We start from the raw sequence: 26,127 nt of genomic DNA, 5'->3' as shown, positions 1-26,127 counted from the left end.
ACATTAGCCAGAGCATGAAATGGTTTGGTGGTTTGATTTAGGTAGCACTCCAGACCATACATCATGGGAAGAGGTAATTATCTCTTGCCGGACATGTCTGCTCTAGGTATGCAGACCTATAAAAATACTTTATAAAGAAAATAGCACAGTGGTTGCAACCAGGTTCCAAATGCAAAAATTTGGTGCTAATTTTTAAAGCTCTCATTGGATTAAGCCCAAACTACATAAGGACCTTTTCTTCCTCATATACAGCCTTCTTCAGGAGCTCTCTTCCTCAGAAACAATGAAACACTCAATAACAAGAATGACAGCTGTGTTCAGGAGAAACAGAGGTTTTGCAATAATCTGCCCAATACTGTATATTTCACTTCCAGAAAAGATGTGCATGACCACAGTTCTCGGTGTCCACATAACAAAAACACTTTTTCAACTTTGATTTCTCCAGTAAAGGATTTTCCAATTAACAGAGGGATGTAAGAAGAGAACCAAATCACTGCTAATGCTATTTTAGTATCTGTAAGGCACTTAGATAACATGGCTATTAGCATGTGTAAAACCTAATAATCCTGTTAAAGATTTTGTTTATATGGTAGCTAAATAAATGATGGGTTAAACACAATGTTTATATGGAAGGGCTTCAATTTCTAAATGAAGGCATTTACTGAAGTGTCAAAATGACTCATCAGTTTGAAATAGAGTCTGACATTCCAAAGGGAGTCAACCTATTATTGCAGAAAGCTGATTAGCTGCCTCCAGAATTGATCTGTGTAAAACTTGTGATGAGTTCTTGTTTTCCCCTTTGGAAAGCTCTCCCTACAGCAGAAAGCCAGTTTTTCAAAACTGTCCAAGAAAAATCACCAAATGAATAAGTGAAGAAAACAAGCAAAACTGAAACATTTATTATGCATGTTCTGGATCTGCCTCTCTCAAATTCTGATTAATGTAATGCTCAGGGATAAACTCAAGCCACCTATCCACAGAAATGCATTAAATCTCAGAAGTGCTACGTTAAAACACTGGAGTGTAAAGTGTCAATATTCAAAAGTACTTGCAATATTTCCTAACCAACCATTTTGCATGGAGAAAAAAATGCAAAAGTCCTCAGGCAAACTGGTATCCGTAAATGCGGAATGGGTTAAAAAACTAAAATACTCCCTTTTGGAGGAAACAAAAAATGCTAAGCCATCAGACAAATAAGGTAAAGACAAGGTCTTGTTTTCTTCTTGCAATGGTATAAATGAGGAGTGACACCTTGAAAGTGAGGGAGGGAAGAAAATTAGAACAAAGAAACTTAAAGGACCTTGAGGTAGAGGTAACTGTTTTAAAAACAGCTAGTATTGGAAATAGGAACCCAATGTGCTTTGTTACTGAACCAATTATCCTGCCAAGTGCTGTTTGATAAGCAGATATACATATCCATATATTCTTTTGAACTTGTTGGAGAAATTGGCAGAATTGTAAGATGAGTATCATGAATTAGGTCAGGGCTGTCCAGCTGGTGGCCTGCAGGTGACATGTGGCTCATGATGGGCTAACATGTGGCCTGTGGACTCATCCAGCCACTGCTCCCCTCCTTGACTTTGATGCAGCAGCAGCTGGGGTCTTTGAGCTCCCCCTTTGCAACCTAGCTTCTGCTACCTGCCCCAACTCCTGTGGGTGGGGTGATACTCCAGGAGGGGGCTGGGGTGTCCATGTTGCACATGAAGTGGGGGAGGAGACTGGGCTACTCATGCATGGTGGTGGGGAGCTGGGGTGCTCCTAATGTGCATGACAGTAGAGTGGGGAACTGCTTGCCAAACAGGGGAGCTGGGATGCCGGTGCTGTATGTAGGGTGGCCACCGAGGTACCTCAAGAATACAGGACAGTGAGCTTCTGTAGGTGGCGACAGCAGTGTCGGTGGTGGGGGCAGGGAGCTCCCACAGGCGGCCGCAGCGGTATTGGCAGTGGCGATAGGCCAAGTGGGGAGCTCCTGCAGGCAGCTACAGCGGTGTTGGTAGTAGGGTCGGGCTGAGTGGAGAGCTCCTGCAGGCAGCCGCGGCAGTGTCAGTGGCGGGCCAAGCGAAGAGCTCCTGCAGGCGGCCATGGTGGTGTCAGCAGCAAGGGTGAGGGGGTGCCACTGAGCGCTGAAAAATAGATGACATAAAGGTGTTTGGTAGAGGACAGAGGACCGTAAAACCAGACTGTCCTCTATAAAACCGGACAAATGGCCACCCTAGCTGTATGGGAGGATGCTGGGCTATTCACACAGCAGGGCAGGGAGCTGGGCTGTCTGTGCTGCACATAGTAGTGGAGGGGGGAGCTGTCTGTATGGCATCCCTGGCCAGAAGCAGGGTCTTCTGGAAGTGGGATGAGGCTGTGTATGCAGCAGAGGAGATCTAAGCTACCCGCATGGGGTGGGGCAGCAGCCTGCATGGCCTATGGCCCCCTGTCTGAAGCTCACATGACACGCATCCCCTGGCTGCCAAGAATTTGGACAGCCCTGATTTAGGTGATGCATTTTCCAGAGAGATGAGGGATCATATTCCCTGGAAACTTGAGGGAAACCAGGGGTACAGGAAATCACTGGATGTTGCTGTCAATAGTATTACAGGTTCTTGAACTCAGGCATGCTCCCATCAAAATCTAAGAGTCTCCAGCATGAATTTGTTTTAAACTGGAGTATTTTCAGATTTTGGTTTCTTTCCATACCCCCACTTATTTTTTAATCAAGGTATGAATTTCAAATGGATGAAAAAAGATAGTTACTTCTGAGGTTCTTCACTGAGTCTACAGTTATTTTGGAGTGCTGTTGGAAGGAACTGGGCTGCATTTTCCTATTATTTTTCATTAGATTTGTTTTAACACCTCAAACCAGCTTTGGGATTGTGCTATTTGATTTCTGGTCTATTTCATCACTCATACTTGTTTAATTACACTGTAATTGTAAGAAGGGAAGGATAGTAAAGCAATTACCACTCTACATATGCAGCTCCCACGGCAAGGAGGAACACATCAGCTGTTTCACAGCACTTGTCAGGACAGAAAGTGAATAATATACCCAGTTGAAACTGCAGAGAAAAAAATGGGAAGGCAGAATGTAATTATCCAAATTGGAATGTGGCCAAGATACCCAAAACTAATACCCAAGCCTTTGTGAAAACAGACACAGGCTATTTAACAATCACAAGTGGTCATTATTGTTGTGTGTGTCATCTCAATGACAGCAACACTTCCAGCACAATACCCTCTAGTAAAACATGGAAGCAACAGGTTTGTTATTGACTTGGAGCAAAAAAAGCTAACTACTAAATCAGTCATCTCCCTTCCTTTACAACCTGGGTTTCTCAGAGGTTTCTCATCCAGATACTTACTCAGGCATAGGTATACCCATCTGTATAGGGTACAAAAGCTGTCAAGATTACAGTACAAAATAATAGGGTTGCTTCCGTGAGACAGTTTCCCTTTTTCACACAGATCTTTAGTTCACCCTAGACTGGAGTTCAGCGCAAGTAGAGCCCTACTGTGGCTTCCAGCAGTCAGGCAAGGCATAATTAAAAACAGCCACCTGCTAGTTGCTGCAATACTCTTACAGTAATGGAATGATTATGTGCATTGGCTCATGACAGAAGTTCCAAACATTTTTAACATGGAATCCCTTGTCCCTTCTGGCTACATCTGATACTTATTAAATGAAGTGACTTTGACAAGTAACATGTCCTTCAGCCAAATCCTCCTTTTAATCCACAAGTTTCTCTAAGATTATAACAACTGAATGTTTCCATGGTCTCCAGAACATGACTGAGGCCTTCTTTTCAGAGCTAAAAAAATTCAACATATATCCCTTAAAAAAATCTTCAATTTTCTACAAACACAGGTCAGAAATGTAACTTTTCTGCTCTGTTTAACTTTTGTTTCATTTCATCCATGGCTCCATTTAATTCCTGTCTACTTAAAACTACAGAAATGGCAGCTAATAACATTTCATCTGTATGCACAGCTTCTGATCCACCATGGACAACTGCCAGTCTCCAACAACCCTAAGCAACAGATCAGTCAATTTCCTAATTGAGGAGGTGGATTAATGGGAATTGAAACCACCATTTTCAAATGCAGCAGGCCTGATGCAGTAACCCCTCAGAATGTGTGTTCCCGATCATTTTTTGTGCAATATTTTTAAGCTATCTACTCTGCTCAATGATGGATGAAGTCTGGGTGCTACTTGGTAGCAGATTAAAAAAAAATCATTTTGTTGGTCTCTAACTCTAAACACTTATTCCTCAAGTTTGAAAGAGTTCTTGCATATGTCTTTCATAATTACTGAGTATAAACAGTCTTCATATTGCCTAAATTTTCATATAATATAAAATAGCAAAACTTCAGGAAAGTGAAGGAAATGGCAGGGGAGTAGCTCATTAATGAGTTATATCAATTTTTACCCGGCATCAGAGTGTGGTGTGATGCCAATGGAATTAACCATAACTCCACCACTGGGTAATGAATCTCATTATGAGAGCCCAATTAGTTCTGTCCATAGCAGTAACTGGATTATGGTTACTTGGGAAATGCAGTATCTAGCAATATGAATGCTTATACAGTCCTATGGCTAAAGGGATATTGCATTCTTGCTGGAAGGAGACATCAAAAATCATTTGCCAGTAGCAAGACATTCAACAAATGTGTTTACATTTAACATAACATATGATGAAGAGATGAGCTGAATTAAAGTTCTTTTGGTTCTGAATAGTACCAAGTCCATGATACGGCATTAGTAATAACAAATTTTAATACCCTCTAGCACCTTCAAATCCTTTAAAACAAATACCAATTCAAATAATTATGCTGTTCAAAATATTAACCATCTAGGGACATTGCAATGACAAACTGACCTGTTTCAAGAAGACTAATGAAAAGAATTATTGGATCTTGTGCTTCAAATCAAATCCTTCTAACTAAGACCATACTTCCCTATGAATAAACATTGGACAAATAAACCTGATACAATATTCTATTTTTTTCATGTATCAAAATTTAATTTTAATTAAGTGACTGGGTAGATCTGAAGATTAAAATGGAAGCAAAAAGTCTTTCATCTCTAGGTAATCAATTCAAAACCCAAGTCAATAATGAACTAAGGTCACCTGTTACCATAACAAATGGGTGACATAAATGAGGAAATCTTTAGGGAAACTGCAGGGCCTTATGTTAGTTTTTTTTTTATTAAATACTTTCACTAGTGATCTGTCAGAAAGGGTAAGGGGGTGATATTTCTCCAGAACCCATCCGTTGATCACATGTGTCCCACACTATGAACACTGGCAGTCTATGATCTTGGATTATTTTAGATTCCGTTCTTATTCAGTTTGTAATTTTGCTAAGATGTTTGCTTTACTATTCTCCCTCTCCCCTCCCCAACATGGAAATGCAGTAAGCAAGAACCAATAAAAGGGGGAACCCTTAGGTTTGGGATTTTTTAATGCATGTCACAGATATTACTAATACAAATTACACACATTTCTAAGTATCAATAGTGGTGTCTCCCCTCCTCCCTGCACATATCACACTAACAACATCTTAATAAATGATTGGTTTTATGGAGCTCTCCCCTCTCATATAGTATAATGCAACTGGCTGACCCTGTTGCATGGATGATTTCCCCACCCATTCACAATCACACATCATCTCTGCAGACATCTGTAGCAATTGCATGGATGGAAGAAAAAAGAACAGAGAAAATGTTTAATGAGAGTATCTTCTTTTAATTTGATTAAATAGGTCAAGCGGAAACAAGAAAGGTGCATGCTCTATGAGCAGCCAGATCTCTGCAGATGCCAGCTGTTATTCTGTAAACCAGTCCAAGAACTGTTGATCTAAAAGCATGCGCATTATCAGTCTACAGGACTGTTGAATTGTTTCACTCTTTACTGTAGCTAGGCATTTTTCTAGTCTTCTGCAATACCATCACAATATACAGCCTGTCTCCTTACACAAGTTGCATAATGTTGGCAATCACAGATCACCTTCAGGATCTGGACTTTGCAAACATGTCCAGTGCAATCTGAGAGGAGACCCAGTTTCTATTCCCAGGACCTCGCAGCTACACGTGATCTTGACGTGGCACCCAAACACGGCACAATATGATGAAACACGCCTGTGACAGGCAGGTCACGGCCCGTGGGAAAGTCATGGGAAAGTCACTAAGATTCGGGGACAGCCTTCCCTGAATCCTGCAAAAAAGAACAAAACCCTCCAAAACCAAAAAAGGATGAGAGGCATCTTTACAAGGAGTTGTCTACTTGAAGCCCTCTCAAGGGAAATTAAAATGGAAGCAAAAAGTCTTGTCATCAGTCAATAATGAACTCAGGTCAATTGTTACCACAACAAACGGGTGCCCTAAACGAGGAAACCACAGGGCCCCGTGCCAGTTTGGGTTTTATCTGATAATTTCTCTAGTGATTTGGAAGAAAGGGGCAGCGGGTCATGTTTGTGCAGGGCCCATCCCTCGCCCGCGATGGGAAGCCGGGGGGCAGACGGCGTCTTCCCAAATATCATCCAGGCTGGTTCAGACGCGCTCGCAAGCACCGTTCCTAGCGGGGATCATCCGTGGGGAGAGAGGCGGGGGAGTCGGGCCGGGCTTCCAGCAGCGCCCTCAGGGCTGCCAGCTGACGCGAGGCCGCGGCCGCTGGCGGAGGCGAGGCCGCGAGCGTAGCAGCGCTTTACCTGGGGCGGGTGACGGGAGAGGAGCGGCCGGTGCCGGGGGGGGACGAGCCCCCGCACCGCTTCGCTCCAGGCGCGCGGGCGGCGGCGGGGCCGGAAGTGGAGCGCGCGCGGCGGGGCCCTGTCGGCGCCGGGAGCCGTGTGAGGTGAGGCCGCTCCCTGCGCCGGGCCCACAGCCCTGGGGAAGCACGACCCCCTCCCCCGGCTGTCTTCAGCCTTGCCAAGTCTCAACTAGGAAACTGGACATAATCGGATTTGCTGAAAAACTACTGGAGAAAAGGATGTAAATAAGTACACGCAGTAAGATGCAAATAAGTGTTGAGGAGGTTCTGAGGGGAAATCCGGTATCTTTGTATTAGACCGACCCATATAGCAGGGAAAATTCCTCTTTGCGAGCTTTTGGGTAGAAATTAAATAAGTAAGTAAGTCTTATTTACTGCCTGTTGCTGGCTGTGCAGGAATAGCCCCGGCGGCAGTGAGGAAGGGGTGATCGACGCCAAATCCTTTCGTTGTTAGGAGGCGAGTGTCCTAAGCAAGCAGCGAGAGCAAACCAGCTATGTCGCTTCTCGGCCTCTTGAAGGCTCAGGACAAATGTTGCAGCTTCTGGACCTGGCAGGGGAAATACCATGTATCTGGGTCCAAGTAGGCAGTTTTCCTCAACTGCATTGCAGGAGAACCGCTCTCCTGGCATGGTTCGGGACCTGCCGAGGTGCGGCGGCTTTAAGCCGAGTTTATGGAAACAGGAGTCTCTTTTTCTTGCTTGCTCCGAGTGCTTTATGGCTGAGGGTAGGCAAAACTTGGGGGCATCCGAACCCCAAGCCTCTGGGCTTGGGCCTGCATGTAGGGCGCCCGCCAAAGGTTTTGGAAACATCTGAAGCCTCAGGTGCGGGTGGAGGATATTTGCTGGTAGTAGGGCCACTTATGGTTCTGGACCATTGGATTTGGAATTAGTTTTCGCTTATTTGGCTGTGGATGCAAATTAAATAGAATAAAAAATACCACCCCCCAGCATCTAGTGGGTGTAGGGATCCAGTGCAGGGAGTATCTGAAGTCCTGGTCTAGGATGGTGGATGCTTGCCTGTAGTTTCTGGGGGCACCTGAATCCTAAGCTCTCCAGGCTTGGGCCTGCAGGTAGAATGCTTGGCAATGGATTTTGGAGTATCTAAAGTCCTGGGGTGAAAGGCTGCGACGGAGGATGCTCACCATTTGTAGCATCCCACGTTGGGTCTAGAACGATTGAGTTCTGCCTGCTCAATCCATGGTTTTTGTAATGACTGAGATCTGCTTAATCAATCTGATTTAACCTGGAACACAAAATATATTAACCAACCTGTTCCCCTACCCCCCCAAAAAGTAAGTTAAGACTCCCCAAGATTGACTTGGGTTTTGCATTTTTGGCATCAGTTAGCTGCCTTAAAAATTATTGTATGTTTTGAATGCTTTTACTATTATTGGTCGTACATCATACAAGGGTTGAAATTGTTGTACAAATACAAGAATTATCGTACACCTGGCAGCACAGCTGGTCTTGAAGGGGGCTGTGAAGTGTGCACTCTAGCCTAAGTCGTGACAGGGACAGGAGTGAGGCTCAGAAACTAATAACATGCGCTCAGGGGGGGACAGCACTGAGCAGAGCACAGTGGCCACAGCTTGTCCTGGTGCTCAGGCCTCTGATGTGGCCACGTAAAGAGAAAACAGGGAAGGGAGTGAAGGGACAGGTTCATCGCAAGGGAGCTGGAAGGGGACACAGAGCAGAGTACACTGGCCAGCGCCCATGGGCCCCCTAAATGAGCCCATGGATGCCACACAGTGAAACTACACACAGACACGAGTGGAAGAGTGAAAGGAAGACATTGTCCCACCCTTGTACTTGTTCCTCCATCAGCCAGAGCCTCCTTCCTTGTCTGGTAGATGTCCAGCTTGGCTGGGGTCAAGAGGAGGTTGACCATGAGGTCCCAGGGCTTGGTGGGGCTGGGGAGTACATAAAAGAAGAGGTGCAGGGAGAAGTACTATTCAGCACTGGTGAGGCCACATCTGGAGTACTGTGTTCAGATTTGGGCCCCACACTGCAGAAAGGACGTGGACAAATTGGAGACAGTTCAGGAGAGGGCAGCAAAAGTGGTGAGGGGGCTGGGGGACATGGCTTATGAGGAGAGACTGAGGGAACTGGGCATATTTAGTGTGAAGAAGAGGAGACTGAGAGGGGATTTAGTAGCAGCCTTCAAGTGGTTCAAAAGAGGATGGAGCTGGACTGTTTTCAGTGGTGGCAGATGACAGAACAAGAAGCAACTATCTCAAGTTGCAACAAGGAAAGTTTAGGTTAGATATTAGGAAGAACTTTCTCACTAGGAGGGTAGTAAAACATTGGAACAGGTTACCCAGAGAGGTAGTGGAAGATCAGTCACTGGAGGTTTTTAAGACCCAGCTAGACAAAGCAGGATAGTCCTGTCTTGAGTTGGACTCAGTGCCTCCTGAAGTCCCTTCTAACCCTAATTTTTTATGATTTCTAAGTGCAACCAGAACCTGAGCAGGAGATTCTGGAGGAGGCAGAAAAGGGGCTGCAACCTGGCACACTCAAGGTAGGTGTGCACCAGCTGTATGACACAGGCCTTTTTGACATGCCTAGTCAATTATGGACTTGCGCCCATCAAGAAAGAACAATAAGTCCCCCTTAGGAGGGAGGCCACGGGGGACATATCAGCTGAGTTTGGGGGACAACTACAGGGAAAACAGGGACAGGAGTAAGGTCACAGATTTAAAACAAGTGCTGGAAGGGGGGACACTGAGCAGAACGTACTGGGCAGTGCCCACTGGCCCTCAAATTAGTCCAAGGAGCCAGTGAACGCTGCCCAGTGAAATTCTGCCCAGAGACATGATTGGGTTAGGGACAGGAAAATGGTCCCATAGTCCCCAGGGGTCCTGCCAGCCTCCTTCCTGATCAGACAGATCGTGAACTTGGCTAGAGCCAGGAGGAGGTTGACCAGGAGGTCCCAGGACTTGTTGGAGCCACAGATGAGATGTGCATAAATGAAAAGGTGCAGGGAGTAGCTGTGTGACACAGGCCTATTTGGTTCATAGAATTAACGTGGCCTTGACTCTCATGGAGCAATTGTTAGCCCCCCTGTTATGGGGGGAGGGCTATTTGGTATACACCAGTTGATTTTGGGGGGACAAGTACAGAGAAAACAAGGATAGGTCAAAGGTTCAAATTGAGCGCACCAAGGTGGGGACACTGAGCAGAGGACACTGGACAGCGCTCACTGGTCCTTGAATGACTGCCTGGAGATGTGAACAGGCAAGGGACAGGAAGACAGCTCTGCATTCCCTGCAGGTTCACCCAGCTAGAGCCTCCTTCCTGGTCAGGTATATTGCCAGCTTGGCTAGGGCCAGGAGGAGGTTGAGCAGGAAGTATCAGGACTTGGTGGGGCTGCAGATGGGGAGTGCATAAACAAAGAGGTGCAGAGAGTAGCTGTGTGACGCAGAAGAGTGGGCAAGATGGACCTGCGGTCTGACCCAGTACTTGGCAGTTCTTACATTCCCAGTGGGGATGATGACAGGAATGAGTGATACATGATGTGTTCCTACATTTTCATTAGCAAGTGCACCTCTCTGAACATTAGAACATAAGAATAGCCTTGTTGGGTCAGACCAACGGCCCCTCTAGCCCACTGGCTTGTCTCTGACAGTGGCAGAAGTAGATGGTATAAACGGAAAGCACTGAACAAGGTATCTCTAGAGTCATCTATCCCCTATTCATTACCTTTCCTGGCATCCACCATTGTTGGGTTAGAGATACCAGAGGAAACATCTCCAACCACTCTGTGTAATAGCCATTATCTATCATCCTTGAATGTTTCCAGCCCCTTTTTGAGCCTGACTGTAACCTGCTTCCATCACCTCCTGTGGGTTCCTGACAGTTTTATCTCCCCTGTAGTTTCAATAGAGTACAGTGTTTAGTGCATCCTGTGCACCGTATGGCTGTGGGCTGCTTGTGCCTGACTGTGTCCCAGGCAGAAATTGGCCATATTTTCAGTAATGGGGGAAGCATCCTCACCACAGTGTCCAGTGAGCTTTGGGATCCTGCGGTCCTGGAGAATGAAAGCTTTCATGCATAAGATGTATGTCTGTCTGACTTTCCCAGAGGCAAATGTTCTTCCCTCCCATCCTAATACTCACTATAGGAATTTGAGGGTTTGGCCCAAAGTCCTAAAATCATAGTCACTTCTGGCTGTTTTGTGGTCTGTATTCCTCAATGAACAGTTCCCAGCAGAAAGACGAAACTGCTACAAGACTGAACGTTGAATAAAGGTAAATCTTTACTGTGTGGATGCAGTGATTCACGTGGTGTTTTGAGCCAGCTGGCTACGTGGATCTGCTACAGTGAACCATCTTTTGCATATTTAGCATGCTGCAGCAAATTGCAAATTAGACTTCCCCGTGTAGACAAACCTAGAAATTCATCAGAGAAAGTACTATGGTTTTCACTGAGAAATCGGTAGCTGTCATTACATGCAAATGAAGCTTATTTTGCTCTATGCATAGACAGTAATGTTTCAAAGATTGTTTTCCTCCTCTGAAAGATTGGCAGAGGAGAGTCCAGGAAACACTCCTGTACAGCGTGCCCTCTACTCTGTTTTCCCTTACTCAGCTGCCAAGACTCGTTACTCCCAGACCACCTCCCCAGCATCAAACACCTCTGCATCCCTAATTCATTAAAGGGAATTCATTTGTCAGCGTTTGCAACCCATGAAGAAATACCCCTACAATCTTTTATAGTTTCCCTCCTAAGATATACCTCCTGACTTAACCATCCGTAACCCTGTTGGCTATACTGCCTGAACCGTCACCATTTCCTGTCATCCTAGTCACAACAGCTTCCTCCACTCTGTGTATCAGTGTTGTATTAGGTTGCTAAGTTCTCAAACTTCTTTGTACCAGGAGTCATTTGTAAATATCAATGGCTACTGTTCACTCTCGACGCACTGTCTTTCACCCCCAGGCCCCAGCCCACCAGTGTGTGGGGGGTAGGGGGTGGGTGTGTGGGAATGCAGGGCCCAAAGTAGCCCCTTGCAGGCTGGAACTCTGCCAGGGAAAAGTCATGGTTTCCCACATTTTTCTCCTTTAAAGGAAAGTCCCTTTTTAAGTTTGTTGATCCATTTTTAAAGTTTGTTCGCAACCCTTTTATATATTCTTGTGACTCACTTTTGGGTCACAACCCATGGGTTGAGAAATGCTGGCTCAGAATATGATACACAGTTCAAGGTGCAGTCTCAATGTCACATGAGAAGCAGTAGTTTCCCTAATTTGTCATTTAGTACTTGGTAGCCTTTTTTAATCTTAATTTAATGCACAGTGAGTTGCCGATTCTCAATGTGTTCATAAACTTTTGTGATGAACTCATATATTTTTGGTGAAACAAGGTAAATTAACAAAAAAGGTGATTTTTTTTTGGGAAAAAATTATCTTTGCTATAAAGTTAGGGAACATTTTGAGAGGAAGATATTAAGTGTTACTGTTAGAGTCCTTGGGGAAGACAGGGAGCTGTAGGAAGGTGGAATTAGTGTGGTTGATGTAGATCTGGCTCCCCTCCACCTAACAAGTTACATACCTTGGAAGTGAAACATAGTCAACACTATGCAATTTAATTTGCCAACAGTGGCTCCTCATTAGAAACACGTTGCTGCTAAGACTACAAGGAACCCTCAGGTTGGTGCCAACAGAGCTGTCTTTTAAAAAAATATACTGAATACATTGTCTATGAAATCCTGCTCCAGATAGGAGGTTTGTCAGCTAACGCTGCATCATACCTTGTGAGAAAGCTTTTAAAGCTTTTAAAAAATATTTTTTCCTGCCCAGAAATGAAGGGACCACAAAGGGGTTTGGGGTTTTTTTGGAAATTTAGTTTGCCTTGATTTCTGCTACTGTGATTACATAGAGAAGAGTTTTTTGCCCAATTTGATTTGCTAGAACTATAAATAATTTTAGAACATGCTGGTCCAGTTAAGATAGGTATTCTTGTTTATCAAAAAGGAAGTAGGAACCTATTTTCCTTGGAGCTTCATCTGGGATCATCTCCCCTTCCTTTGGCCTTATACCACAGAAACTTGTTATTTTGCATTGATGAAATTGGTGCCCCTGCTGCAGTTGGCAAGGAGACCAATTCAAACAATGTCTTCTCATCCCTCCCTTCCAAACACCCTCAATAGGGAACTGAGCTTGCTGTCACAATAGCTATCTGCTGCATCCTCATTATGACCAAATAAGACTTTGCAGAGGCAGATGCAACTTTATTTTGGGTTGTAAAATCCATTTATCTGTAATTTTGGTGCTCTGCTATTTTCAGGCCTTGTACAGCCCTTTTTTCTGCTCATGCTGCCATTGTAAAAGCAAAGTGATATTGGTCCCATCTGAAGTTGTGAGGTGGTTCCAGCTCAAACAGTTCCGTCTTTCACCATATCCCTCTTGTTCACTTCTTGCCTAGCCTATATATTCACTGAGGACAAAGCCTCACTTAACATCAAGACATTAGGTCAGCTTGTGCATAAGAGAACTAATTGGCTCTCAGTTAGCATTTCTTATTGTTATTCTTCAGTAACCCTGATCTCATTAACTAGTTTCCCTCCTGCTTTAATGTTGGTGTAGTGAGCAGAAGAATTACTTTAATGTTTATTAATATTAGAAGCTTGGATCTGAAAGTTTTTCTGACTGTTGGATCATCGTTATAGCAAAATAGGAACCCTGTAACAATGTAATATCCTGTTGTGTTATGATATTACAGGCTGCTACTTGTTTCAACTCAACAGATGCAGCAAAAAATAAGACATGAAAGTTATTTGCTCTCCCAGAAGTGATTCTCAGAGCTTAATACATTACGTAACATCATTGAGTCTTATAATCTCCATGTGTGATGTACCCCTTTTACAGATGAATATAAGGACACAGCTTGGTTTTCATAGATACTAAGTACTGGCAGCTCCTGTGGAAAGCAGGTAGAATTGTGCATCTTTAAAAATCAACTCACTGGGTCTCCAACTCTCATTGAAATCAGTAGGAATCCAAAGCCTAACTGGATCTGGGACTTGAAAAGACTGCTAGGAACTAGCTAGATCCAATAAAGGACTTACGGGCTTATATCCAAAACCACAGTTCAAAAAAACCTTTGCTCAGTTGCTGCCTAACTTCAGAGGTGACCAAGCTCCAGTTGTGAGATTCTTTACATCTGTAAGTTCTTTATTCTTTAACTGTAAAGTTAAACTGTAAAGTTCTCTAGGTGTGTAGCATTGCACCTCTGCACAGGTTCAGAACTGCCCCAGTCTTGACAGGGCTCAGCATTGGGACATCTAGCTGAGGCCTAAGCATGATTGGGATCCAGAAATTAGGTGTTCCTTCAGCTATGTTTCCCGAGGTGCCTGATTTAGTAGGTCATCTCAGCTATCATTTTCCTTTGAAAAAATATGGGTTTATGAGGGTTGTAAATGTTTTAAAATATGTCTGAGCCTTGTTTAGTTCTTTGAAAGAAAGGGGGTAGGCATATGTCTTTAGGAGAGGGTCCTGAATGAGGTGCTTGGATTGCATCCTCCTTGCAGACTGTGCTGTTCCATGCTTTAGAATGATAAATGTTTTAGCAATCTGAGGTACTTAAGTCTCCCAATGAACTGTATAAAGAGCCTAGAAACTTAGGACAGGGCTTTGGCTTCCACTCCAAGGGCTAGTAAGCTTAAAGTCTTCTTAAATGCTTTATTTTTGGAGCCTAAGTGCTCTGTTTGTCCTAGCCCTGTCTTAAATACCTTTTCCCAGGGAGGTGGTACTCTCACCTTCCCTGGAAATCTTCAAGAGGAGACTGGATAGGCACATGACTGGGGTCTTATGACCCCCGCCCACCCCCAGTGCTCCTTCCTGCCAGTGACAGGGGGTCGGACTAGATGATCTATCTAGGTCCCTTCCAACTCATTGATTCTATGATTCTATGAAATCTTGCCCTAAAGTCTCTATCAAGCTTTCAGAAATTCACAAGTATAGAACTGGGAAAAGAATCTAGGAGTTCTTTCTGCCCTACATGTAAAATTTTCTACCGAGCTAATGCAAGAACTTCCTTGAATGCTGAAATAATGGTTGAACAGAGTCCCTTATAGCAAAGGGAAGGTATTATCTATGCATTAGTCTGTGTTTGAGTTGTTAGCTGATTCAGAATTAATATACATGGTCACAGGAGATGTATGGACGTTTGTGTTTCTAAGCATGGAAGAATGGGGATGTCAGGTCCTGTTGATTGGATCTTGGTTCTGGGACATGCACTGGTATCAGTCAGGGCCAATATATACTGTTGAAATCAGTGGTGCCAAATAGCAGACTCTACAGTATATAGAATCTTTGTAAAGATGATGACATTACTTAATACATAAATGTGACATCTTGTCATGTCCTATGTTTTTGGTTACAATGTACATGAGAATACCTAAGATTAAGGGCAGATAATGAAATCCTAGAGGATTAACATTACAAAATGACAAATTGGTTTGTCTCATACCAAATACTGGTACCAAAACTGATTTTATCAATACAACAGTTCCATGATTTTTTCATATAAGCTGTTCAAATTTACATGATAACATTGATCAAAATGCTTTTGCAAAGGTATTAAGTCTCCAGTCTTGTACCTGTAGATTTGCAACTTGACCTGCATAAAAAGGTTTTCTGTGTGTATATATAAACTAGGTTCAGATTAATCCATTGTGTAATACCTGTGTGTTTTTAGTCCTGATTCTCCACTATTGAAGTCATCAGGAGTTTTGCCAGAGAGAACAAGATTGGGCTCTTCATTCTGCTCTTCTGTTTATTATTGCAGGGTGATCATTGTAGTTAGTTTACTCTTAAATGAAAACTTTCACAGAACATTGAATGTGAGACAATTTATAAATTAAATCTTTGTATTGCAGATTTTTCTTTATCTGTTTTAGACGATGAACTCAGCAAGGTTCACTAAGGTTACTTTTGTTTTATGATTTCAGTGGGAAAAAGGATTAAGCCTGTGATTAATTAAGTCTGGTTCTTCAGTTGTGTGAAGGGGAATTTCCACTGGCATTAGTAATTTAATTTATTGCGTATCTCAGTGCAGTGCTAAATAATCCCAGTAAAATTCTGACTCTATTGAAGAGTATGGCAGACCATCCCTTGACCAATAGATATAAGAGCCAGGATTTCACCTTAAATGCATTTTGCAAATGGAAGTATCTTTGTTAGTTGTATGTGATTGGGTGAGGTTCCACATCAGTCTTTTGCCCTGTACCAGTTTGGTGAACATAGTCAGTATTGTTTAAGTATAGTAGTGACAGGAGTGTGCTGATGCTTCTGCTGGGACTAAAACCCAGAGATTCCTGACAAGAAGATCTTGCCCTTCTGCTCAGGGTCAGAGCAGTCACTGCCTTTGGGGTCAGAGAGGAATTTTCCCTCATGGCCAGATTGGTAAGGACTGTGGGGGTTTTTACCTTCCTCTGTAGTGAGCGGCATGGCCTCTTCATTGGATCTCTTGATTGTATTTTAACAGCTCTTGCAGAAGCTGGATATTGACCACTGTTGTCCTGCTGCTTTATCTCTGGCAGGTTAGGGTGTTATATGCCTTGCAGTGGTGTAACAGGGTTAAGTTGTGGACTTTTAAGAATAAGTGAGACAAGGATTTGTATAGGATGGTTTGGCTAGGGATGATCCTGCTTCAGGCAGGGGGAAGTTGGACTAGATGTGACCTCCAGATGCCCTTTCCAGCCCGACTTCTCTGATATCTTTTAGCATGTGAATTTGTGACTAAATCCCCCTTCATGTTATCAAGAAGGGAATGACAGTGACATGCTCATGTTACTCTTGTAAATATTTTAAAACACCGGTATTGCTTACTTTATCCTCTTCCTTTGATGTTGTTTTACCCACAATTTGCTTACTCGTGGAGAAGATTTGTTTCCACATATCTTCTAGATAATTCAGTGGCCCTGCCCTCTTGCTTAAATATAAGCATTCATTGGTTTTCAGATCAGAGCCTTATTCATGCACGTGGACATTTTTCCATTAAAGGGCCATTTTTGTCAATTGTTTTTCAACTTAACTGTGTCCATCAGTATAAAGGCTCTATTCACTGACAAAGTTATTTTTAACATGAAGTACCTGTCTGTGAGTAGAGAACGTTTAGCCTCATTTAAAGAAAATAATTACTTTTTCTTTAAGGAATAATATGTTTTGTTAAATTGTTATCTTTTGTTCAGTGAGTGGCTGATCTGCATTTAAATAGAAGTTTTCTTTAATTTATTCTTTTTCAAGAAAGAAACTCGGGGATGTGAAATTTGGAACTGATCTGTTTTACATGAATGAACAAGAAATGCAAATTGGGTCTAAAATGGATAACAAATTTTCTCGCTCAAGAAATATGGGATTAATATTTTATTAAACAATCTAACGTGAAGACCAGGGAAGCAAGAGTATCTGTGAGTGCTTTATCATGAAAGACATTTGTAAGCTGTACAAAAACTCTATCAAGGTGCTTCTAGATCTCTGTATCCAGTGCTATTATTGTATCTCAAATATACAGTGGAGCAGAGCATTTTCTTGAATAGAATGGAATTATGTCCTAATCAACGTTTCTTCCAAAGAGAGGATAAAGTAAGTGAGATCAGTTCTTCATGACTAGTCACCTATTTGAGTGTTTGTTTTTTCCTTGTAGTTTGATTTTGTTTTGCTTTTTCTTTCCCTCAGACTTGGGATAAGCTTTCATTAATTTGAATGTATCAAAGACATGGTGTTTGTTATTTTTCCTTTTTTTTCACAGCATAAAGGTGAGTAAACCAAGGACAGTTTGCATTTCAAATGACTAATGAGAGGTATGAAAAACCCACAGCAACATAAAGCAAACATTTGATCTTTTTGTTTTCATTATAAAGTTTTTACACTAATTTTTACTAGCACAGTTGCATAGTATTTTTGTAAAGTCCTGTCCTGAAAGGTGAGGTATCAAAAGGTAAATTGCAGGAGGTAGTTATCATCATAAAAGAGTGGTACCCTGAATTCTTTACTCAGGGCTTGAACTTGGCTTGCATGAAGCAGTGCCATACTAAGAGTATAGCCATTCTGTGAATAAGGTTGAGAGAATCTAGTCTTTTGTTTTTACTTTGACTGAATATCCACTGACTTTGGTGATAATTTTGTCTAATTAAGGATTTCACAATTTAAGGGCTGTTTATAAATTTAAAAATATATATTTAGAAGCAAATGTACTACATTTGCACATTGTTTGGTTCTCGACATTTTTAGAAATGAAATGTCTTTGTCCTACAATAGATTTGATACTAAAATACCTGAAGTATATGCCTTAATCTTTCATAAGCAACTGCAACAATAAGATCATTTGGTGATGTGATGGCAGAAGTAATGATATGTGCTTCTGTGCAGTAGTGTTTTAAAAGGTTGCAATGTCTGCAATGATGTAAAAATACTTGGATGCATTGCAAATTTATTTGATGTATTGGAAATTCTTGAAATAACTATTTCATCCTCATGTTTTGCCAACAAACTTGGAGTTGAGCTGCATCCTTGAATACACAGAGGAAGGCTGAATCCTATAACATCTCTTTGTAAGCTGGCTATGTAACTTGCACTGCTAATTTCCAGGCTAGTAGGTCTACTACAGTTATGTTACTGACTCTGTTATGAATATTACCTTTTATTACTATTTTTAGTACTATGCTATGGTGACCCAGGAGCTGTGAGGACAAGCAGATGGAATTGGACAGTAGTTACAGTAGCTGTATTTCAGATTATTCAGACGATACATTTGAGCCCTTCTGTGAGGAGGAAGAAGCCTACAAACAATATGAAAACAAACCATTTGCATCTTATTGTACCACAGAGAACTCAGAGTGCCCTGCTGTGTCAGATGTATCTGAAAGCACACGGAAGTCAACAAGTCAAAATGATGAAGGTATGCAAAGCTTACCATGTATTTCATCTAGTCTTAAAATTGCACAGTGGGGACCCAGATCAGCAAAAATAACAACAAAATAAAATAAGAACTACCTCCAGTTTTCTTGCTGTGTAAAGCAGTAGAAGCCTCAAACTCTGCCTTTGCTCAGCCAGAGATATATTTTTGCTCTACCAAGACTTAATGGAGATATGCTGTGTCAAACAGGTTATTTAGGTTTGGAAGCCCTTATTCAGTTTTTCTGTGTACTGGAGTTCTATTGCTATGATAAATAGATCTGAAAGTTACCTTGACTCAGAATTGCCATACTGGAAAAATAGCTAATCCACAGTAGCTTCCCAAAAGGGTAGTACAATTTCCATCCCTAGAGGCATTTGGAAGTAGATGATGTTAAATTTCAAAAATATATTGTGGGCTGAACAAGCCTGCAGCAGGTAAGCGTAAAATTAGAAGGGAGTTGGGGACAGACTATCTTACTTTAATTAGAGACCTGTTAAGTATCTGACTTAACCCTGACTTCCAGAATAGTAGTGTTCCTGTCCTGCCCTTTTACTCTTATCTTGCTTTATATTTAAGCTGGATATAAGTAGTATTCAAGCTACTGATCAACTGTATTTTTCAAACATACATATTCTTAGAATAAGAATTTGTCCTCACTAGAATTTAAAAAAATGTTTTTCTAAAAAGCATTTGGCCAACGTGTTTTAAAAGCTGATGTTGACAAGGAATATTGATTTTATGTATGTTTGTACCGTGGCCTGGGCTCCCACATTGAGTTCACCATGACCAAATAGCTTATGTTAGAATACAAATAGCCTTGTCAGCACAGGGGTTTTAAAATCTGTTAGTTAAAACATATTAGCAAGCATATGAATTTTATCCAGTTGTGGACACCCATTTTAGTGTCAGTCCTTCCCTTTCTAACCCGCATTCTTCTTTTTTTCTCTACAATAACAGCTGGCACTGTGACAGTTAATGATTCACCATAAAACTTCTTTAGGTACACAAGCTCTACATTATAGGCCAAATTTTGCCCTCATTCATATATCTGAAATAGAAACCATCTGTGCCCAGGGGCAGAAGGTAGCCTTAAAAATCAAATTGTCAAAGATCCGTGTAATAAGATAATGTTTGCTTTGGTGGCTTGTTCATGCTTTGTTATATAAGTGGACACCTTATGTCTGAGGTGATAAGCTGAGTATGTTTGTTTTGAGTCCGTTTTCATAGTGGACACATTTTAATAAAACCTTCCTTCTTTAATAGAATTTTATTAAATACTCCACTAACAGCTAGTGAAATCCTTCTTTTTAGCATCAGAGAACTAATCGTTCAATTTACACAAGTAAAATGCAAAATAAATTGATGAATTAAAGAAAAGGTGATTGGCCTTTTTTCTTTGCCAAAATGATTCTCCATAAAGCACTAGATCTACAATGATGAATACCAGTTAAAGGAAAGAGCTTGCAGAATGGGAAATAAATCACAAAACCATTTCTACCTATGATTTTCTACTGTGCTCTATATGTGTGTTAGTGCAGCGTGTGCAGTCCCTGACGTTGGGTCTACTTGGTGGAAAATTCCATCAAGTTGAATTAAAGTGGTATTTTAGGGCTCTTAGCAACTCACAGAAGGTGCTTAGTGCACTGCAGATTTGGACCTACATTTGTCTCTGGAACTTTCGTTTGCATATCTTATACTATCTTTTTCTCATATGAGTAGAGAAGAACAAATTAAGATACTTTTATGTGATAGAGCCTGGGTAATTTTACAAGCTGCTAATCCACAAATTTCCTTTCTACAGGCCAATAGTCTGGGTTTTTTTTCCCTTGCCTACAGTGTTCCATTTCATAGGGAGACATTTGTAACATCCAGATGGAGAATTCTTTGCCTTCCCTATTAGGTTGTACTTTATTTCTTTTCTACTTTCTCAACTCACATTTTTTTATAGGTGAGCTCTTAGACTCTGCAACTATAGAAAAAGATTTGATGGAAAAATGGATCAACTGTCTCAAAAATAAAGCAGCTGGCACTGGACAAAGCAAACCTGTCATGAGAACACGAACAGGTGAGGTCACAATCTGTATTACGATTAGCTACCTGAATTTTTTTTACTTTTTATTAGTTAGTATACATTTTGGACAACAGTTTAATTTTCAGTTAAAAAAATACACTTTAGAATTTTGAACTTCCCTTCTCTTCCCTTTAGTTTTGTTGACCAGTTATAGACCTGATTGGAAACTTTTGATTTTTTTTTTAACTTGTTTCTATCTAATTTTCTGACACGTGAAATGTATTTATTTTCTTGACCAGCTCTATTATTCACTGGCTATAACCGGTGCTGCTTCAAGACTGTGGTATTTCTATTCCTTTCCCCCACTGAGGGAGGCAGCAGTGTACCAGCTTTGACAGAAGCAAGGACAACGTAGCAGTATGTGAGAAGAGAGAGGGAGAGTGAGGGTGAAAGGATGCTATTTGTATGTGCTTGGTAGCAATGTCAGCAGTGGGTGGAGCTTAATTCCTCCAAGTTTTTATGTAAAAGAGGTCGTGACTGCTATTGTTAATCTTAAAAAAAGTAATAGGACAAAGATAATTGAAGCAGAAGTAAATTTTCCTGAATTTCATATGTGAAAGGAGTGCAGACTCTCAAAAGCTCTGTGAGATGCCTCTAATGTTCTGATTCAGAAATCAGTTGACTGAGATTGATCTTTGCACCAAAGTAGAATGCTGCTGTATGGCTTAGTTGGGTATAGGGGTGCCTACTCCCATTTACACTCTTTGTACATATTAAGAAGATAAAGAGACAGACCCCACTCATCTTTAACTGTGTAGCCAGTAGCCAGAGAGAGATAAGTCAGTGTTAAGAGTTTCTGACTCCCACTCTCTGGCTCTGACCATTCCGTTGATGAACCCAGGAGCACCATGTATGGCAGATATAGTTTTATGAAACATATTTTTACTAAGGTATTGAAGCTTTGTCTGAGGAACCTCTCTAAGAGCATCCTTCAAAAAATGTCAGAAATATTTCAGAAATGTGTAATTGCCTCGTTTAGATAGCTATTTACATCACGAAGCCTACCAATTTGCAGAACTAAATTTCTCTTGGGGTTGAAAGTAAGCAGGTTTAATCTTTTCCAACCATTTAAAATGTTTGGAGTTCTTCACAAATTTACTTTTGTGGGCCATGCTTTATGGCTAAAATAGGGTAGACTGGTAGTTGAGTTCTTTAGATCAATCAACTGCTTTCTTATCAATTTGAGATGACCTATGAGTGGTAAGAAATGATACCAGGCTCCTCAGTCTGTCCATCTTGGCACTTATCTTAAGAGTATCTAAGTGCTTCACGTATGTGTGCTGATTTTATAGTGTTCTTTGACTCTTTCCATTTAAAGAGCCCGGAATAAGATTTCACACCTTTGTCTCCTTATTGAATTTGTAGGATGCTGTGATTTGATTACCTGGCCAACCCCAAATCTATTAGTATTAATCATGCAAGTAGCAATAGACTGTATCTTTCAAAACCAGAATATTAACTTACTCATGAAATAATCACAATAACTTTCATATTCTCAGATCTATAAATGTTTGTTTCCCTTGGACTTAATGAATTTTTAGTCTATGACCTTGGGAGTTTCTTATTGTTTTATCAACATGGAAGCTGTCTTGATTACCTCTTAATTGTTTATTCTTTTTTGTTTTTTACATAATTGTAGATGAGCTCACCTGGAACTAGGCTGCTGTATAATTAAAGTCCCCTCAGTAAACTTAGTAAAATTAGCAGAGTATGCATTGAAGTATAACTCTGTGGATAGTGCTGCAGAACATTGTTAAATGTGAACAAATTATATGTCAGCTCACAGGCACAGGGGCCGAGTACATGGGGGCCTGAGGGCCCTGGCCTCCCTCAAGAAGAGGGCTGTTGGGGCCCAAACCTGAGGAAAATGATGTAATATTTCCATATGATTTTATGTTGTAAAAGATGGATTCAGTTATGTTGAGTGTGCTGGATATAAGGTGACGTGCTTAGGAACGATGACTGAGGCACAGAGCTGTTACCAGGAATCTGTGTTTTCCATTTGCTGCAGAAAAATACAGATTTTCTCCTTTAACGGAGAAAAATATGGGAAACTATGGGCTCCAGCCTGCAAGAGGTTGTGGGGAGGGCAATCAGAGGCAGGGGGCACTCGCACTTGCAGAGAGAAGATTAGAAAGGCTAAGGTGGTGACTGACTGAATTTAAACTAGCAACAGAAATCAAGAACAATAAGAAGTTCTTCTTTAGGTATGTAGGGAACAGGAGAACTAAGGGAAAATCATTCTAGGTAGGGTTCAGAATAGGCATGGTGGGAATGACCACTTTCCTACTGTTGACGTTGAGCTGGTGTATGGTCAGTTAGAAAAGTTAGACATTTATTAGTCAGCAGGACCAGATAAACTTCATTCAAAAGTGCTGAAGGAGCTGGCCAATCATCACGGGATCTTTGGTGAAACTCTTCCAGAACTCATGGCGCTCGGGGAGGTCCCTAAAGACTGGAAGAGGGCCAATGTTGTGTCCATCTTCAAGAAGGGGAGGAGAGAGGACCTGGGCAACTGTAGGCCAGTTAGCCTAACTTGTATCCCAGGGAAAATCCTGGAAAATTTCATGAAGGAGCTTGCAGAAGGAAGGATTCTGAATGATAGCCAGCATGGCTTCTTCGCGGGCAGGTCTTGACTTAACCAGACTCATTTCCTTCTGTGACCAGGTAACTTGCCACCTGGATAAGTGAGAGGAGGTCGAGACTGGGGGAGGTGGGGGCAAGGCAACGTGGTGGGGGGTCATGTGCTCCCCAAGACTGCTGCATCCAGAGTGGGCTGCAGGTCTGTAGTGGGGCCATACCAGCTCCTGGCAGGACCTGCCTCCACAGTGGAGCAGGTGAGGCATGGCAGTGGCTGCAGCCACACTGTGGAGTTGTGCCCCCCTAAGCGGGGTGCCTCACCTTGGTGGCTGTGGTAGCACAGCATTGCCGCCTGTGCCAGGTTGTGGCTGCTGGGCCATGTAGGCAGCTTCTGCCTGGAGCTGGTCTGGCCCAACTGCAGCCTCATGGCCTACTGTAGGAGCAGAAATCTTGTGGGGGGCACGTGCCCCCACCCCCTGTTGAATTACTTGTGCTCCCCCACCCCCACCATGTGTCGCCTGTGCTCACACCCCGCCTCCCCACACACCCACCCCATTCCCCCCCATGCTAGGGGGCAGTGGGCCCAAACCCACCATCTTAGGTCACCCCCTGGCCAAAATAAAAGTTGGTGCCTATGCTTACAGGAATGACCTGAAATACACTTGAAGTTTTACTTTTCCTGCTTTCATGTTTCCAAATAAAGCCAGGATGCTGGCCTTAAAAAAAAATGAAGGGAAGGAAGGAAGAGCTTCTGACATTAGTATTGTCTTCCCCCTTCACCCCTACCTTAACCAGTTTCATTAAGCCAATGGACTTCAGTAGTGACAGTCTAAATGATATATAAAGGATGTCATAAAACTTAAATTGACTAAAATTAACTCTGAAAGTTACTATGAAAGCAGTTTCTAAATGACAAGTCTACTTCTGAAATTTCAATTGAAAAAATTTCAAAGAAAAGTTTAAATGAGTGCTGTGTTTAGAACTCTCTTTTTGCCTCTTCATTTGTCTACCCCAGCCTTTTCTGCTAATATCCATATTTCTTCCACATGGTAGCACTGACCACTGTTAGAAACAATGAGAGAGCTCTTTTATAAGGACAAGGGGCCACAGGCATTTTAATTGACCAATGTCCCAGGGCCAGCACTGGTGGGGCCCAGAGTGGGGCGCAGGATGGCAGGGGTCTGTGGAGCAAGGCTGGGCTGCACCAGCAGGGAGAGGGTGGAGCTGGCCCGGCTCCATAGACCCTCTAGCCTTGCCACCCTGCTCTGAGCCGCGCTGGCGCTGGCCCTGGGACACTGGTGTGGGCCCTGTGCTCCCACGCCTGCTCGTTTCCACCACCCCCCAGCCCCGCAGTACAGGCGGGGGACAGCTCACAGCCCTGACAGCTTGCCAGGAGGGAAGGAGCTGGTGTGGAGCGCAAGCAAAAGCGGCCCCTTGCCTACCCTCCCTGCTGCAGCTGCTCACAACCAGCATGGGGCTGTCCTGAGCAGGCACAGGCAGCCCCACGTGGGCTGCAAGCAGCTGCAGCGTGGGGTGCCAGGCACGGGGCAGGGGAGGGGCAGCTTTTCCCCTGCACTCAGCACCAGCTTGTAACCCGGCCCTGCGCCAGCTCTGGTCTCACCCATGCACCCTTGCTGTGCTGGGCAGTGTTTGCTGCTGCTGCCCACCCAGAGCTTGTGCTCTGGGCAGCCCAGAGGTGGCAGTGGCAACCTCACTGCAACCTACCCCATGCAGATTGCGAGCGGCTGCAGCAGGGAGCGTGGGCCATGGGGCAGGTGAGGGGCCACTTTTTCCCATGCTCTGCACCAGTTCCTCCCCTGCACTCACTCCCCCTTACCTGAGTTTCCCATGCTGGGGCAGCCACAAGGTCCCAGGCCAGAAGCCCCTCCTGGGGCCTCTGGCTGGAGGGGCAGGGCTGGGTGGGCCCTGCTTTTGCAGGAGCTTGCCAAGGATTCCCCTCAGTCCTACTGCCCCTTGTTCCTGTCATTTTTGACAGGAACCAAGAACAGATACATTTTAAATTTCAAAATTTTTTTAGGAGCCTCATGGGCCAGATAGAATGACCTCATGTGCTGGATCTGGCCCACGGCCTGTATTTTGCCCACCCATGCATTAAAGAATTAAATCTTACAAAATCCCTGTGACATGGATGAATATTGTCTTTCTTTTACAGAGAGGGGAACTAAGTGAAAAATGAGTGCACGACTTATCCTGTCATGACTTATCTACAACAGAACTCTGGTACTGCCAGAAAGAAGTCCCAGAACTTTGGACTTTCCCTTTTCCCTAACTATACCCACATAGGTCAGTGAATCATAAACCACAAAGCAGGGTTTGAAATGTAATCTGAAGACTTGCTTATCTACTTAGGTTCACACTCGGGGCCACTCTAACGACACAGCAGCTGATTGATCCACTTTGTTGTGCCTGAGTTCCTTCATGTTCAATGTTTTGTGATGTATGTAAAATATAGTTCTAATTTCATGACCCATCCCTGCCACACCCTCAAAAGAGAGGGTTTGGGAATGACACCTGGTGGTTCTGAGCAAGCGAACAGTAGGGAAGCATGCTTCTGGAACAGTAATCAGCACTGGCAGGGATTAAAGAGTGGTGTGGCAACATTTACTAGGCCTGGGCTAGTATTCGCTTTGGATTCAGATTCGGCTGATTTGGGGGACGGTGATTTGATTCGAATCACTGTCCCAACTTGATTTGGACAAATCTGATTTGGAGATTCGGCTGCTGCCGATTCGGCTGAATATCCAAATTACATAGGCCCCATCCCCCGCCTGCTCTCCCAGCCCCACCTGCCCCAGCTCCTGGC

The 26,127-nt window shown here is 43.0% G+C and overlaps 1 protein-coding gene and 1 long non-coding RNA gene across 4 annotated transcripts in view; one reads left to right on the top strand and one right to left on the bottom strand.

The window, feature by feature from the left end:
- Positions 1-870: 870 nt before the first annotated feature.
- Positions 871-6,784, bottom strand: LOC109313673. The gene is made up of 3 exons (XR_002102115.1): positions 6,697-6,784; positions 2,953-3,047; positions 871-2,123 (listed from the first exon to the last, which is right to left on the bottom strand). It is a non-coding gene; the product is annotated as an uncharacterized LOC109313673 (long non-coding RNA).
- Positions 6,785-6,841: 57 nt separating this feature from the next.
- Positions 6,842-26,127, top strand: part of CUNH8orf48 (chromosome unknown C8orf48 homolog) — a 38,181-nt gene continuing 18,895 nt past the window's right edge. For 2 of the 3 annotated variants that reach the window (XM_019540345.1, XM_019540343.1), the window contains exons 1-3: positions 6,842-6,876; positions 18,411-18,652; positions 20,601-20,717. In XM_019540345.1, the coding sequence (XP_019395890.1) occupies positions 18,451-18,652; positions 20,601-20,717 (319 nt within the window). In that variant the 5' untranslated portion in view covers positions 6,842-6,876; positions 18,411-18,450. Of the gene's footprint in view, positions 6,877-9,665; positions 9,706-18,410; positions 18,653-20,600; positions 20,718-26,127 lie in introns of those variants that run through there. The other variant, XM_019540344.1, reaches the window with a different exon arrangement.

Source organism: Crocodylus porosus, unplaced genomic scaffold (assembly GCF_001723895.1).
Source record: "Crocodylus porosus isolate Cpor-Errol unplaced genomic scaffold, CroPor_comp1, whole genome shotgun sequence".
NCBI lineage: Eukaryota > Metazoa > Chordata > Crocodylia > Crocodylidae > Crocodylus > Crocodylus porosus.
This window is presented reverse-complemented; position numbering and strand designations above follow the sequence as displayed.